Here is a 16,418-nt window from a genome sequence, read left to right as displayed (position 1 = left end):
GTTTCATGAGAAAATAGTAGAAATAACCTTTTGCAATTCTTGAGCAGAGAGGGACAGTCCTGAATAATGTGGTATTTGGCACAGAATGCTGCTTGAAGGAACATTCACATTTTGGGAGCATCAAGGGATATAACATAGCTGGAAATTTTGAAGCCATGGGAAGGGGAACCCTCTTTGGCAGAGTGTGAATTTTTTTTTTTTTTTTTTTTTTGGAAAAGTTGAAAAAAGCAATATTAGCATGCTTTACATACCTTGTGGTTTGGCATCATGCTTGAAATAACAAAAGTATAGTTTATTCAGAAAATTACAAATTGGCTTTTCTTCCAGTATTACTTTGTTACAAATGGAGGTGTGCAGTGGTTTGAGCATTGGAGTACAGCTCTGGAGATCAGGGTTCTGTTATGGGGTTTTTCATGGCAAGGTTGGGGCAGAGGGAGGTTTGCCATGGCTTTCCTCTCAAGGCAGGGGGTTGGACTTGGATGGCCCTTGTGGTCTCTTCCAACTCTGTGATTCAAATCCCTGCTCAGCCATGGCTGGCCTTTAGCACATCAAGTCTCAAAGGGAGGCAAAGGGGAATCTTGAACAAGGGAAATCAGAACAAGAAAATCCCATGATAGAGTCACCATATGTTGGAAATGGCTTGAACGCACACAACAACAAACAAATGTCCCTGCACTGGGAGGAACATCTGAACTGTAAGGAACCTATTTGGCTTTCCCACTTGATGAGAATTGAACCAAAAAGATTAAGAACAGAAGAAACTGTCAGCATTAGTAAAAAAGAAAATAAATTTATTTTGTCTGTCAAGAGCCGCCCACTCCTTTGGGTCAGTAAATCAGTCTTCTGTATTTTAACAGCAAGCTTTGTTTCGGTTGCTAAAGAGGTTAACAGTATGACCTGCAGACAGACCTATAGTAATCCTCGGACACTCACATAGAGTTAGTGTGTGCCCACCCCATTCATTTGTGGTCTTTTCTCCCATTTGTTCACAAACCAAAACATTTCTACAACCAGTGGGATTCCTGCCTTTTCCCCCGACACATCTCTCCTAAGCCCTTTCAAGTTGCTCACATGGCTGGCCTTGGTGGATCCTGGCACTACCAGCCATCTTCACACATATGTTCATTATCTAGCTAAGCAATTATTTCACTTTGCACAGGCACCACAAATCCCACTGAATTTACCAGCAACCTCCTCTTCCATTCTTACACAATTCTGTAGGGCATTAACAATAACAGTATACACAGTAGTAAAATTGCAAGCAGAAATAAATCAGCAAATAGCATACACTTCAACATTTTCATGGCAGGATCTCGCAGATTGTTGACAGTCTCCCTTGTTGCTTCATAGTGCTGACTACACATAAAAGCATTTACTCACTCCCATAAAAAGAACTGAGAAGAAGGATACCAAGGCCATAAATTGCAATATGGGAGATCCTGTAGATGGTCTTATCAAAAGGTCTACGTGCTACATAGTTTTTAAAATGGGGGGAGGGGGGAGTAAATATATTATCATCTGGTCTTAAATATTTTAATCATAATTCTTAAAAACAACATTCCCATAATCCTTTAAAAAGGGTGTGTGTGGAGAGAAACCTTGGGGGGAAAACCCAGGAAAAACCTCTGAGAAATCTGCCTTTTTTCTGGGCCTTTACATTTGGCAGTAATATTCATTCCTCATCCCATATTATTCAGGAGGGTTCCCTGTCTTCCTAGAGAGAATTCAGGGGGCCTGGGAGTTGCAGAGAGGAAGGAAAGTAGAGGTATTATCCTTATCATCCAAACCATACTTTCATTTCAAAACTTTCTTGTGTATGAATTGGGGTACTTAATATTACTCATATAAGATAACTGCATATTTTGATCAGTAAACAAATAGCCATCTACGTCTAATAGGAAAATGTGCTATCTGTGAACACTAATGAAACAGAAGGACAAGACAAGAAAACAATGATTTCTGATTTGAACATGTTGGAACTCAAAAAAAATATGAAAGTAGAGGTAAGTTCTCCTTTCATCTCCTTTAGGTTTGGATTTTTCATTTGAATGTTAAGCAACACCATTACACTTCCTCATCTTTGTTCTTATACTATACAGTGGTACCTCGGGATACGAAATACCCAGGTTACGAAATTTCCGGGATACGAAAAAATCCCATTGGAAATAATTGTTCCGGGTTACGAATGTTTTTTCGGGTTACGAAGAAAATTTTTGGTGCTTTTCGGCGCTTTTTCGCACGAAACGCGGCTTTTCCCCATTAGCGCCTATGGCAATTCGGCTTACGAAGGCTTTTCGGGTTACGAAAGCGGCCGCGGAACGAATTAATTTCGTAACCCGAGGGAGCAGTGTAGTAGTATTTTGATTGGGGGAAGTGATGTTTTGGGTTCCTTTCACAGGTAACCTACATGATATGTTACTGAATATTAATTCATTGCTGGCAGTTCCAATACTGAATAATACTTTACTGCTGACACTAATACTTTACATCTAATGCTTTGATTAAAATATTAATACTATTCAGTGATTTTAATGATACTAGTGATTACATTTATTGGTGTAGACAAATTTCTTATAGCATAGTTTTTTCTCCTCTAGGGCACAGTAACAGAATTCCTTAATCCTAATGAGTTCTATATACAAATCAACTCGCCAGAAGTTCGAAGTAATATAAGCAAACTTATTGTGAAACTCAAAGATCAAGGTGCAGTAATTCAAGATGAGTATAATCCTACCAAAGGGGAAGTTGGTATTGCAGAGTTCTCCTTGGATCAGGTAAAATATAACCTTTGAAAAGACACAGTGACCACTTCGTTTATTTAATTTTATTTAATTAATAGCCTGCCTTTTTCCTAGCACAGGATTAATGGTGGCTACCAGTTGACACTTGCCAGATTCTAAAAAATAGTGTAGTACCTGTGGCTTAACCTTGATGATTTACTGCAAGGCTAGGCATCCCTGTGATGTTCTAGATATTTGACTCCAATCTTCATCAGTCTTAATAAGCATGACCAGTAGTGAAGGATGGGTCTTGTGACTGAGGACTTAAAAGGGATCTTGTAGCACCTTTGAGACTGTGTAGAAGTTATAGCATAGGCCTTTGTAGACTTGGTCTGCTACCTCAGATACATGATGAAATGATGCCCAGGAAAGATTTTTATAATTAGACTCTGTGATTACCTATGGAAATGGAAAACATGAGGTGGCAAGTTCAGGTGTAGAAAGGGAAGTATGCAAAGAGATCTTGTATTAACTTTACGACCAACTGTGCAAAATAAGTTGTAGCATAAGCTTAGTCTACTTCCTCAGTCTATGAAAACGTATGCTACATCTTCTTTCACACAGTTAGTTTCAAAGGTGATACAAGATGCCTTTGCATACTGATATTACAGACTAAATTGGCTATGTCTCTGAATTCTACCCCTGTAGGAAGGGCAGTAGCCAATAAGTTAGAATGAGAAATGTCTTATAATTGAATGTTCTACAATTATTTCCTCCTGATTTGTTTTACTAGTTAATGCTGATAAAAATTGTTGAGTTGCTAAAGTTACATTACGTGTGGGAATTTCCTTATCATAAATGCTCCAAGCAGGATTGGCAAACATATGGTCTTTTGTATGTGTTAGTGAATTACCAAGACCTGCATAGTCATGGTTTACTCAGTTTTAGTCAACACACAAAACCTAGACCCATCCCTTCCAGTGTCATTCTCTTCATGTGAAAAATAATGGGTCTGAAGACAAGTTCTTGTTTATGTCGAGAATCTTCATATGTCCTTCCATCATTACTTGGGTGGAAAATAGAAATGAAAGAATGTTGTTTTTTTAACTTCTTTCCAAAAAATAAAAATAAGAGGTTCTCAATCTTCAGGAAATCTGGTTAAGAACATCAGGGCAGCAGTGAAATTCTTCACACTTCATGAAGTATTTGAAGGTAGTTTGTGAAGAAATACATGTGTTTATTCCTGCAAAGAACTCACTTTTTTATAGAAAATATGTTTTCTTTGCAAGAAATAGTTAATTTTGATCAGAAAATAATTTCTGTTCAGAAAACTTGCCTCTCCTATCATATCATTACAGGTAATATGTAGCAGTATAAGAGGAAATGAACTGATTAAACCCTCTTCATCCCGATAGAAAGAAAATATACAAAGATGTAAGAAAAAGTTCTGAACAGAAATATAGGAGAAGTCAGGGAAATTCAGATTGACTTCTCCTGTGGTTCTTTTGGGTCTTCTGTAGGGTTTTTTTGGGCAAATGTATATTTTTGGAAATAAACTTTATACAGTACCTGAGTAGTAGTTTTGAGCATTGAACTATGACTCTGAAGACCAGGGCTTGAATCCCCACTAAACAATGGAAACCACCTGGGTGACCTTAGAGAAGCCACACTCTCTCAGCCTCAGAGGAAGACAAAAGCACCCCACCCACCCCCCGAATAAATCTTGCCCAGAAACCCCTGTAATAGTTTTGCCTTAGGGTAAACATAAGTAGGAAATGATTTGAAGGAACGCAACAATATTTAAATCATCCCATCATTTTTCTCTCCATATTACCATGAATAACATGCATGTAACTGTTTAGCTAGTGAAGGATAAAGGACAAACCTGTAGCGTTGTGGAAGTAATGCTTAAATATGCAAGTTCTGTGAACTTGATGCCACAAGATCTAAGTATTCATTAATAAGTTACAATATTTCCATACAAAATAGCATGTTTCAATAGAAATAATTGAAATACTGGTGTCTGTCTCAGTAAAATGGAATGTTTTCAGGTCAGTGAGGTGACATCTTATTCTGAAGTACGCACACCAAAATGATATTGCTGTAACAAAAGAATTAATTTTTCAACTTGAAGGCAAAATGTTTTTTCTATGTTCTGGTAAAGAAAAAAATGGCTACCCCTTAGTTAAATTTTGTCTAAATCTGAAATTACTTTTTAATGTTTAGAATTGGTATAGAGTGCTTATAAATGATGTGGATATTCTTAAGAAGAATGCTCATGTACTATTTATTGACTTTGGAAACCAGGAAGTTGTACAACTAAATAAAATTAAACGACTGCCCAAAGATATTGCTCACTTCCCGCCCTGTGTAAGTATATGTTTTAATATCTAAAGATCAATGTTGGTATGATGTACTCATTATGATATTATGTCAAGTAATGAATTGTGCTTATTCAAATGTGTGAACTTAAATTATCCCAAATTCAAAATGAAAAGTGAACTAACGGACCATTCACATTTAGAATAGTCCATTAGCTCTTAGAAACTATGCATTTTTAGCTCAGCTGCTTTTCTTGACCATTGCTTGAGATGCAGGGACTATTTGGGGTATACTCAAGTCTTCGCTAGCCCTCTGGTCAGAATCTCCAGAGTATCACTCCTGGTCAGACTCTCTACCATAGCAAGTTGTAATAATACCAGTGCTGAAATAAAGAATGACACTTTCTGTTCTTTAATAGCTGCAGCTCATTTTAAAGTACTCATGAGAACAGTAGGTTGTTTTGTATGTTCTTTTTTCCAAAATAGTATGTGGAACTTTTAAACTGCTTAAATACTGTTTCACAAAATTGTAGTTGACATATTCTTAAAATATTTTCATGCCTCCTTTTTAAGTACATTTGTGCTATATGCTGTGTGCATTTATATGTGTTTAACTTAATTAGTATATTTATTATTTAGAAAATATATTTTACATTTCTAAAATGACTTTGTTTTCAGGCCATTAAGTGCTGTGCTGATAATGCCCTTTTTGTTAAAGAAGAATGGAATGGAATCTGCCGCAATGCTGTTGCTCCAGTTCTTATAGGAACATATTGTTCCTTGACTATTATTAATATTTTAATGGATGAAATTCCCTGCTTTGTTGTAGATGTTACCTTGCCAGATTCTGGTAAGTTTGATTAGTGGTAATATTTTTTGTTCAAGAAATGTTCAAGTAAACAATTACTGTTAAGATGAAATGCAGTAAAATGATAGTTTCAACTGTCAAGATGCCCAGCGGCCGAATGGGTATGAAAACACACAAGTTATGGATTTATTACCATGTGTTAGAGAGGATTTGGCAAAGGGGAAATGATAGACATGCATAATGTGCATAAAAACACATGGTCAATACAGTATGTATGGTATGTGCAGCAAGATCCACCCTTAAACAGGCTGATGGCCATCTGTTGGAGGAGCTTTGATTGTGTATTCCTGCATGGCAGGGGATTGGACTTGGTGGCCCTTGAGGTCTCTTCCAACTCTGTAAGTCTATCAGCATTATGTGAGGGGACGGAACCTTTCCTTTGGTTTGGAATTAGGGAAGCAAGACTGGGACAGATTGGCCTAGGGCCTTAGAGCAAAACTGCTAGTCAGAAGTAGCAATATTGGGTTAGATAGAGAAGCAGCTTCCTGCATTTACTGTATACCAATTGAAATAAGGGTATCGTGCTATTTAACTAAAACAGCTATGATGGCGAGGTCCCATGTGTACATCCTATTGCCCCAAAGCAGTAGTTAGCATTTCCACTTTGCCCAACATTGCCACCATCTACCCTGGATGCCTCTTCCTTTCCCCCTCATCACATTGCTTGCCTCCTTTTCTTCATATGCTTTTCCATATACCTTCTCCCCTCCTCCCCTTAGCAGCCATTTTCGATCCCCCAGGCATCCATCTTGAAACATGTTGTTTTTATAATATTTATTTATAACCTGCCTTTCTCCCAAAATTGGTACTCAAGGTGGCTTATAGCTTTAAAGAAATGCTGCTAGGGAAAAAACCAAAAAGTGAACATTAAAATTTGGTTAAGCAGTTGACAATATTAAAGTTATTTCAAACTACACTTAAAAAGATAAAATGCCATTACAAGATAAAAAGCAATTAAAACAGTTCTGTCTAAAACAGTACAGCACACTCTGCTCATTCTTTAAAAACATTCCATTTTAAAAGCCTTCTGGAATAAATAGGTATTCCTCCAACATGTGCAGTCATGCCACCATTACAGGCTTGCTTGGTGAGGACACAGGAGAGAATCATCTCAGTGGCTGCTCCTACACTCGAATGCCTCTCCATGGGATGCTAGGCTGTCCCCTTTCCTTCTCCCCTTTCACTTTTTTTAAAGCTAATGGTTTCTTAAACAAGACTAGTCATTCTATTGTGGATCACTTATCTGTGGTTCTTACAGTGCTGTGTCCAGTATTAAAGTTTAAGCTGTTAGTGTGATGAACAGGTAGATTTGACAAATCAGGTTGCAGTAGTCTTGGAGAAGGTGGATATTGTGGTTTTAAACACATTACGTTATTGCTTCATTTCTGTTTACCCGCGTGTTTCAGTTTGCCTATTTCTTCATTTATTGTTTACCTGTATGTTTCAGTTGAACACTTAAATGCTCTTGGAAATGAAAGATGGACTGAATTTAAAGAATGAAAATACTAAGATTGTTTCAGTTTACCTGTTTCTTCATTTATTGTTTACCTGTTTGTTTTAGGTAAACACTTACATGAAATATTCTTGGAAATGAAAGGTGCATTGAATTTAAAGAATGGAAATATTAAGATGAGTGAATCAATTACTGGTGAGTCCATAGAGGGTTTAAAAAAATACTTGGGTTTCATTAGTACGGAAAGCAGGCACAATAAGAAGCAAGCATTAATAGAGACAACTTTAATTGTTTATTATTGATTTGTCCTGTCTGCTGGTTTTGGGATTACATTCATAGGTTGCACAAACTTGGATAAATTACAATGGGGCGCTTTTCTGTGATTTGAAGGGCTAAGATGCCACAATTCTAGCTTCTGGCTTTCTCCCCTGATAATAAAGGATTAACTGTGGGTGGGGGTACTCTCACTTTGTGAGGAGAGTCGACAACACTGGTGATGAGAGGGCAACTTTCCAACCAGATGGTTGTTGAGAGAGAATCTTCTGGATGGAGCTGAGGTGAAGTGGGGGAAAAAGACCTGAGGGAGAGCAGCAAGACCTCGGCCTATGTCTCACTGCTAGTCAGGGGCATCAGGTTTGGGTTTATGTTAATGTTTGGCTGACAAGACTAATATATAACTTACACTTTAAGTTTGTGCCTGGAGGACTAGTTTGTCCTCCATGTAGTGAGCTTCTGTTTCTCTAATGTTCCTTTCCTTAGAATAAAAATTTTTTCTTAAGTACTCTGCCTGTTTGCACTCCTTTTTCACTGGCTTTAACTCAGCTAGTTCCTCACTGGGTTGGCAAATACTGGTAGAAGTCTCAGCAACGTCCCAGTGCATTGCTAAGGTGTAACTGGTTAATCATTAGGTAGTGACAGCAAGTTGTTTTGGATAAAAGGTGATCTCAGGGGGTCCCATCCAACTCAGCAGGAATGGAAGGGGGCCATAGAGAACCTTCACACACTCATATCTCAAACTTAGAGAAATTATCAACCCCCATGCTAGACTATGCCAAATGAGTTCATAGGGAAATGAACTTCTTTCTAGATTGTATTGACCTTGGCCTTTCTGTGATACTTAAAACTGGGAGAAATATCAGACCACACAGCAGTAATCTACTTTTCAACCCTTTTATTCCATTGAGGTGTGATGGGTAGGGGTTTAGACTCAAATTATTCTGGGATACCTTGGATTCTGCTGTAATATTACTGTAATGTGCTTGCCCAATAATAGTCAAAGAGAAGAAGACAGCGAACTGTTAAGTGGTACTCCTGAGTTTTGCCGCTAATGGTCTAACATATGCAATTGCTGCTCTTCCAAAAATACTTTATAAAGTGTAACCTATAATGAGTTGTATGTTGGAGTGCTCCTGATCATTGCTTCCAGTTAAGTCATCCACAGTACTCTATTGCATTCCTTGTCCTACAAATGGTTAGTATATGTGGTACCTATATATAAACTGATAAATGTTCTGAGAATGGATGGGACTTACTGAACCTTAGCAATGAGTGTAGGCAAATTGCTTCCAGTAAGCCACACACAGCTATTTCATAAGGGAATTTTTTTACTGAACACATAATAAAAAAAAATAAGACCAGCATAATTGCATTAGGGACTAGCAAGTATTTGCTTTAGGAGGCTTCATAAAGATAAAATAAAAAGTGAATAAAATAATTAGCTGAGTATTATCAACCATAAGCTTCAACCATAAGCTTCAAAGGAAGAGGCAGTCAGTGTTGACGTTCTCTCGCCAAAAATGGTCATGCCATGGTCCAGACTGGCTTTTCTTCAGTGGCTGTGTTTGCTTGTGGCCTCCAGAAGGCTTTTGTCAACCAAGTATGTCTAATTCTGGTGGATCTAGAGTTCCCCAGAATGATTCTAGGATCCTCAGAATGACTTCTCTGATTTGATAACAATGACAATGCTTACAAGCTTGACTGTTATCTTCAGAGATAGAACCTGTTAAAACGAGAGGATGCTACGCTGCAAACTAGAAACCTATGATTTGAATGGGATGATTCCGTTTTCATTATAAATCACTGATAAATTTTGACTGTATGCCTTCCAGTGTGTGGAAGGCCTTTTGACACTGATATAGAAAAAAAGATTCCCTATCTCTTAGGCCCGTTACAGATGGGCTAAAAAGTACGCGCAGAGCACGTACCAGGGTTAAAAGGGGGCGGTGCTTCTGCACTGCCCTAACCCTAGTGCGCGCTCTGCACGCACAAAATGGTGGTGGCTGTTCCATACGGCCGCCGCCATCGATACATGACGACCGCGCCGCCTCCAAACGAGGCAGCGCGGTTGTGACGTATTGGGGTCGCGGCAGGACGCCTAGGGTGCCCTTTCTGCGACCCCAGAAGGAGCTCCGTTTTGGAGCTCCTTCCTGGTTTGGTCCGCTGGGCGCAGCCTTCAGATGGCTGCGCCCAACGGACCAAAGGAGAATGGGGCCAAACGGCCCCTTTCTCCTTCTCCCCGCCGCGGCGGGGTGTCCTTGGGGCTTGAAGCCCCAAGGACACCCCTTTCCAGGCTGCGGGGAAGGGGCCTTTTGCCGCTTCCCTGCAGCCCGGAAAGCGGCGGATCGGGGCCTCAGTGGCTGCTGCTCTGGCCACTGAGGCCCCGATCCGGTGGAGAAAGGTGCGCCTACAGGCCGCCCCTAAGGGGCGGTCTGTAACGCGCCTTAGAGTCACATAGTTATTTCAAGTGAGCCTAGCAATCTAATACTTCTAGGTACAGGTTGCAGCTCTAAGATATGTCATTTTGCACTAATGCACATCTGATTGTAGGGCTGTTACCTTGATCCTTTTTTTTTGGTAGACATTAAAAACTAAACTATCCCTCTGCAAAACTCTTTTTTATGAAGCACCAGTTAAAAAGAAGAGGGTGACAGGCATCCCATCATAATGAATACTGCTTTGAAATTTGTCCTTGGATACTTTATTCCACTGAACAAGAAGGTTTCTTTTCTATAGTGCACTGAAAGTATCCTGTTCACCTGAGTGAGGTTCTGCTTTACTTCTGAAGACAGAGAAGGAACTGAGAAATGTTATACTTTTTTTACTAGTTACAGAAGGAAGTAAAAACTTAACAATTTTTAAAATTTTCACTTCTTGTTTATCACAGCCACATTTGATTTGCCTAAAGGCAATGATAAGTCTTCCAGTATAAACTGATAATGGTATGCTAGTAGAACATAGAGATCAATTTTTCATACTAGATTCTGTTTTCCTTAGGTTCTTCTGTGGAAAAGCTTACCATTCAAGAAAAGAAAATTGAAAGCAAAGCTCATAGTGGTTGTCTAACTCCAAACATTATCTCACTATCTATAGGAGATTCATTTTTGGGTATGGTTGCCCATATACAAACTCCAGGAGATTTTTTTTGTCAGCGGATGGAAAATGGCTGTAAGTGTGTGTGTTTTAGTTATGCTGATGTGTAAACACTTATGCAAAAAAAAATGTTAATGTATAACAAAACATTAAAAGAAGTTAAAGAGGTTTTTGCATGAATTCCCTCTTGAGATGGGAGAAAGTGTCAGGAAAGAAACATTCCTGTAAAATGTATGTTGGTTCCAGTTTATTGTTTATGCAAGCTGTTCATTTTATAGTAAGTTGACTTACCATGAGAACTGACAAAAATGTTAACATAAAGAACTAAACCTATTCTCAATAATAGCTGAACTTCCAATGAATCCAATAAGTATTTGGAATAAGAGAAAAAGTAAGATCTCTTCTTATCCATGTATGCTTTAAAGATAGTATTTTGATTTTGTCATGCAGCACTTTTCACACAAATACTTATCTTCTCAGGCAAATTGTCTGAACTTCAAGTATCCCTGAATGAATACTGTGCCAGAATCTCTACTAGCAAAGATTTCTGCCCTGCAGTAGGAGATACATGCTGTGCTCAGTTTACAGGTAGGGGCAATTTAGAAAGTATTTAGATGTTGTGCCTTTTAGTGTGCATGACATTTCTCAGAATACAACTAGACTGGAGGCCCCTGGCTTCAGCCATTTCCTCTCCTATGTTGTCATCACTATGTGTGAGAGGGAGAATAGAGGAGAGAAAGCAAATAGAGAAGTTAATGAGGGATGGGGATGGGAAGAGAGCAAAGAAAAATAAGCAAATCAGGAGGGAGTGCTAATGGGAAAGAACTTTAGGGATGAAAGAAGAATGGGTGGGGCTGGGAAACCTTGTCTCTTCCTGTCCAGCTTCATCAGAGACTTTCGGAGCAGAAGCTGTAACTTAAAAAATAATAATTAAAAATCAATTTCTGAAGGAGGCTGGGAGTAGAGAATTTCACATGCATAGCTGGGGTGTGCAAACAGAATCACTGTTTGCACACCTACAGCAAGTTAGATTTTTAAAAAATCTATTTTTTATTTTCCAGGAGACAAACAGTGGTATCGTGCATCAGTTTTGTCCTGTGCTTCTGAAAAAACAGTTCTTGTGGGTTATGTAGACTATGGAAATGCTGAAGTTCTTCACTTAAATAAACTTCGACCAATTGTTCCTGAATTAATGGAATTATCATTCCAAGCTATCAAGTGTACTCTAGCAGGTATGAAAAAAGTAAATAAATACAAATTAAGAATAGGTACAGTGATTTCCCCCCCCCCCCCCACAAAATGGGGATTCTTTGTTAGGCACATATACACCCTGAGTATATGTGCCTAACAACTTTCCTGAAAACCTGAGTAAAAAGACACAGCTACTGGAAAACAAAAACATGTGGGAGTGGATTTGTTGTCTCCTTAGAGGTAGCCAATACTCTTTAGCTTGCTCTGCATAGATATGTGAAGCAGCTTCTTAATCTAAACTGGTCAATCAAGGGCAATATTTGATATCCAACTGTGGAAACAAGCTAGGTATTTAATTTGTGAATGGTTAAAAGAAGAGAGGAAGTTTCTTTCTTTCTTTCTTTCTTTCTTTCTTTCTTTCTTTCTTTAGGTGTGAAGCCAAAATCTAGAACCTGGTCCACAGAAGCAACTTCAGTCATGACCAAGCTACTTCAAAATAAAGTGGTCACCATAAAAGTAATAGATAAGAAGGAGAATACTTTTGTGGTAGAAATTACAGATGAATTAATAACTCCAATAGTAGATGTCTCCAGTTACCTTTTGAAATCAGGATATGCGGTAGAAGAATCTCCTTCTGTGAGAATGGCTGAAACAAGGATTGGTTCATTGGAAGAAGTGAGTGGTAAGTTTGTTACTGGAATAAGTATCTGGTTTCATAGTGTAGCTTTGGCATGACTTCCACATTAAGTGAACAAAGATTGGTGTTTAGGAATAACACTATACCATCATTTCCCCTTGGAACACAAGTTGTAAGTGTTGCTTTAAAAGCAAAGTTTACATGTTGCCTGTGTCTTCATTACACCAAAGGTAGGGTTGTGGCATATTTACTGAGATAATTACACCAGTATGAATATAGAACAAAAATGATTTGAGTGATTATTCATATTTTTTGTATTTTTATAGATCAAAAGGTGGACCTTGTTGATCCATCCTGGGTCACATTAACAGTCAAGCAGGTGGTAAATGTCATGGTGTGTGTGCTGTACAATCCCAGTGAATTCTACTGCCAGTTGTTAAACAGTCACGGTACATTTTTGCTTGTTTGTTTTGAATATTCTATCCTGAACATTGGTATTGCAGTTTAGAGGTTTATGGCTTCTTACTGGTAACTGCTCCTGTTCCTGGATCCTGTCATATGTATGGTTGTCTTGGTCACATACCTAAATAACAGTCAGAAATCTCACAGGTGTTGTCTTGCTTTTCTTTCACTCACACAGCAGATTATACAAATAATTACACTTAGCTTTTTCTTCAAGATAGAAAAGATATTGGAAAGTGTTTTTTCTTCTGACATAACATTCATATTAATGTCTTGCTGGTTTTTCATTTAAAATATTAATACACTAGAATAGGATAGGGTAGAGAATATGTGGCCCATATGATGCTGGATTGCAGTTCCCAGAATTTTTTACTATTGATAGTATTGGCTAAGGTTAATAGATGCTGTCCAATGCAGAGGGTAAGCCACATTCTGATTGTTGAAGTAGGGAAGTGTGACAGAGTGCATAATACCATTAGCTGTTTCCTGACATTACTTTATAGCTGTTTATTTAATCTACATTAAAGTTCATTACTTTTTCTCTAAACATTTTACACCTCATGCCATATAATTATGTAGTTATTGCAACAGCAGTACTGATCGATGTAATTTTTAAAAATAATTTCTATTTATGAAGCTTTAATTGATTGAAGTTACATACTGAATGGAAGACTATTACAGGATGAATATGCCTTATCCGAAATTTAAAATCTTCCAAAATAAAAACCTTCTTCCATGGGTGGCTGAGCTTGTGATACCTTTGCTTTCTGATAGTTCAATGCACATAGACTTTGTTTCATACACAAAATTATGTAAAAGATTGTATAAAATTACCTCCAGCATATGTGTGTAAGAAACACACTTGGGTTTTATCTTCAAGCTATGTCTCTCTCTCTCTCTCTCTCTGTGTGTGTGTGTGTGTGTGTGTGTGTACTCCAAAATCTTCAAAAGGTTTTTAAAAATTCAACATCTGAATCCCCTGGTATTTTGGATAAAGGCTACTCAACCTGTACTCTGATTAAATTTTAATAACTATTTTACAGTCTGAAATGATAGGTAAGGGTAAAGTGTTTCAGTCTTACTTTTCCAGATTTGATTGCATTAGAAGAACTCAATTTATCTTTAGCGGAGTACTGCCAGAAAACAGCTCCAAATGTTTCCAAAGTCACAAAGGGTGATCTGTGTTGTGCTTACTTCTCTGGTAAGTTTGTTTCCTGTATGGTACTGATCCCCCCCCCCTATAAATTAGTTTCGTAGAAGGAATAAATCCTCAAGGGAAGTTTGGTTATATGTGTATGTGAAGTCTTAAATATTTGCTATGTTGAAAAAGCAAACTATATGTGTTAGGATTTCTTCTGACAGCCAGTTTTGAATTCCACTGCATAGCAGAATTTACCTGCTACAATTAATTAATTAAAAGATTAGTAAAACAGATCTGCAGAATTTTCTAAGCTTTGACGTATTGATAACTCTGAACATGATTTTTCCATGTTTCCTGAATTCCAGTTGAACAAATTTAGTTTTTCAGAGAAAGAAACATCAGTGCGGAATGCATCTGTTTTATATTTGTATACACCAAAATAACATAACGAGAAAGGTCAAACACTTTATTTTTGAAGAGAAAGTAAATTTGTCTGCTTAGTATGGAAGTGTACAGTATTTAAATCCAAAAGCTACATTAATGCTGGCTCAGAATGTAGGGGCCATGTACGTGTGTGTATGTATGTACCATATTTTCCGGCATATAAGACGACTGGGCGTATAAGACGACTCCAACTTTTCCAGTTAAAAAATAGAGTTTGGGGTATACTCACCGTATAAGACTACCCCTCTTCCAATGCAAACCAAATAAAAATTTAAAAAAAACAAACATCAGATTTGATTTCAATATGGTAATTTTAATTCAAATGCTTATGACATGCGGGTACTTAGCAGTAAAACCTGTTGTATACAAAGCCTGCTTGGACTGGTCAGCTCTCCCTGCCTGCCCAGTGCTCCCTGTCTCCAAGATTTTTTTCTACCATACTTGTATAGTGCTGCTTTCATACGGTCACCACATACAGAGGGGATGCGGCCGCAGCCATTTTTGAGCTCCCCCCACCATATGCGGCGACCGCAGATTCTCCAGTCCAGCTTGGAGGTTTCAGCACTCATCCTATAAGACAACACCCGGCGTATAAGACGACCCCCAACTTTTGAGAAGATTTTCCTGGGTTAAAAAGTAGTCTTATACGCCAGAAAATACAGTATGTTTCAGTGATACTCTTCCCTCCTTTTCTGTTGAGCCTCACTCTTAGCAGCCTGATATATTTCATTCTTCTCTCCATTACTAGCAGTGGTAGAGCAGGGAATTGAGACAGAGTGGAATTAGGGCATTCCTAGGAGCCTGCATGTTGTGCAATCTGAGTAGTTAGATAGTATGAAATGTTTGTGCTTTTCATTCAATTCAGATGACGGTAGATGGTACCGAGCCTTGGTGAAAAATGCTGCTTCTGTTGAAGTCTGTCAAGTTTTGTTTGTGGATTATGGAAATTGTGAAGAAGTTACTATGGATAATATCAGGCCAATTTCAGCAACTTTTATGAAACTTCCTTTTCAGGCAGTAAAGTGTGGTCTATCAGGTAAAGTTCTTGGTTTTCAGTAGTAAAATAATCTGTCAAACTGCAAATAAGATAGAAATTTACCTTGTAAACAACATCAGTAATCTTTTGCTGAGTATGAAACTAAATATGGTCTAGTGTAGGGATTTGTAACCCAGAGATAATCCAGCCATAATCGCATTCTCTGGACGGCATAGAGGAGCAATTCTTATACTACTGGGTTATTACTCGTATGCATACAGATGATGCAGAAGTCCAAAGTCAGGGGTTTTTTTATGTTTCAACAGTTGGCTCCTTCTCTCTTCGTATCAGTTTTTAAATTTGCTGCCTATGTAGCAAGATGTGTTTTCCTTTGATCAAACAACTTTCAGTTTGGCAGAGAGAAAAAAATAGAAAATAAAAAATGTTAAATATATAGAAGGAAAACATCTGTTGGGGACTCTGACTATGCTCATGTGTCTTTGCCAACATAAAAGAAAAGAAAGTAAAAGGCATAGATCAAGGAAACAGAAATGGTTCTGCTGACTGTTCTCCAGGAAATTGTGATCCAAGAAAAATTAATTAATTCACCTCAGATAACTACAAAGCAACAAGTCTCTAGGTCATTAATGATGTAACATTTTTAAAAAGTATTTATTTCAACAAGTGACAGTGAATTGGATGGCCAGTTGGTCCCCAGGATGGCCCCATCATGGGGACCAATTCAGGCTAGCACCCAGGGCAGAAAAGTATGGGCCAAGCTCATGCTTTTCTATCCTGTCTGCTCAGCCCCTAGGATCACCAGCCCCATTTCAAAT

The 16,418-nt window shown here is 38.2% G+C and overlaps 1 protein-coding gene across 7 annotated transcripts in view; it reads left to right on the top strand.

Annotated features, from left to right (window-relative positions):
* TDRD1 (tudor domain containing 1) overlaps positions 1 to 16,418 on the top strand; it is a 41,536-nt gene that overhangs the window by 17,271 nt on the left and 7,847 nt on the right. For all 7 annotated transcript variants that reach the window (XM_042456782.1, XM_042456780.1, XM_042456781.1 and 4 more), the window contains 12 exons: positions 1,899 to 2,003; positions 2,598 to 2,774; positions 4,947 to 5,090; positions 5,720 to 5,891; positions 7,471 to 7,557; positions 10,636 to 10,806; positions 11,212 to 11,319; positions 11,793 to 11,963; positions 12,353 to 12,604; positions 12,886 to 13,008; positions 14,112 to 14,222; positions 15,472 to 15,642. In XM_042456782.1, coding sequence (XP_042312716.1) covers positions 1,899 to 2,003; positions 2,598 to 2,774; positions 4,947 to 5,090; positions 5,720 to 5,891; positions 7,471 to 7,557; positions 10,636 to 10,806; positions 11,212 to 11,319; positions 11,793 to 11,963; positions 12,353 to 12,604; positions 12,886 to 13,008; positions 14,112 to 14,222; positions 15,472 to 15,642 — 1,792 coding nt within the window. The remainder of the gene's footprint in view (positions 1 to 1,898; positions 2,004 to 2,597; positions 2,775 to 4,946; positions 5,091 to 5,719; positions 5,892 to 7,470; positions 7,558 to 10,635; positions 10,807 to 11,211; positions 11,320 to 11,792; positions 11,964 to 12,352; positions 12,605 to 12,885; positions 13,009 to 14,111; positions 14,223 to 15,471; positions 15,643 to 16,418) is intronic.

This window comes from Sceloporus undulatus, chromosome 3 (genome assembly GCF_019175285.1).
Source record: "Sceloporus undulatus isolate JIND9_A2432 ecotype Alabama chromosome 3, SceUnd_v1.1, whole genome shotgun sequence".
NCBI lineage: Eukaryota > Metazoa > Chordata > Lepidosauria > Squamata > Phrynosomatidae > Sceloporus > Sceloporus undulatus.
This window is presented reverse-complemented; position numbering and strand designations above follow the sequence as displayed.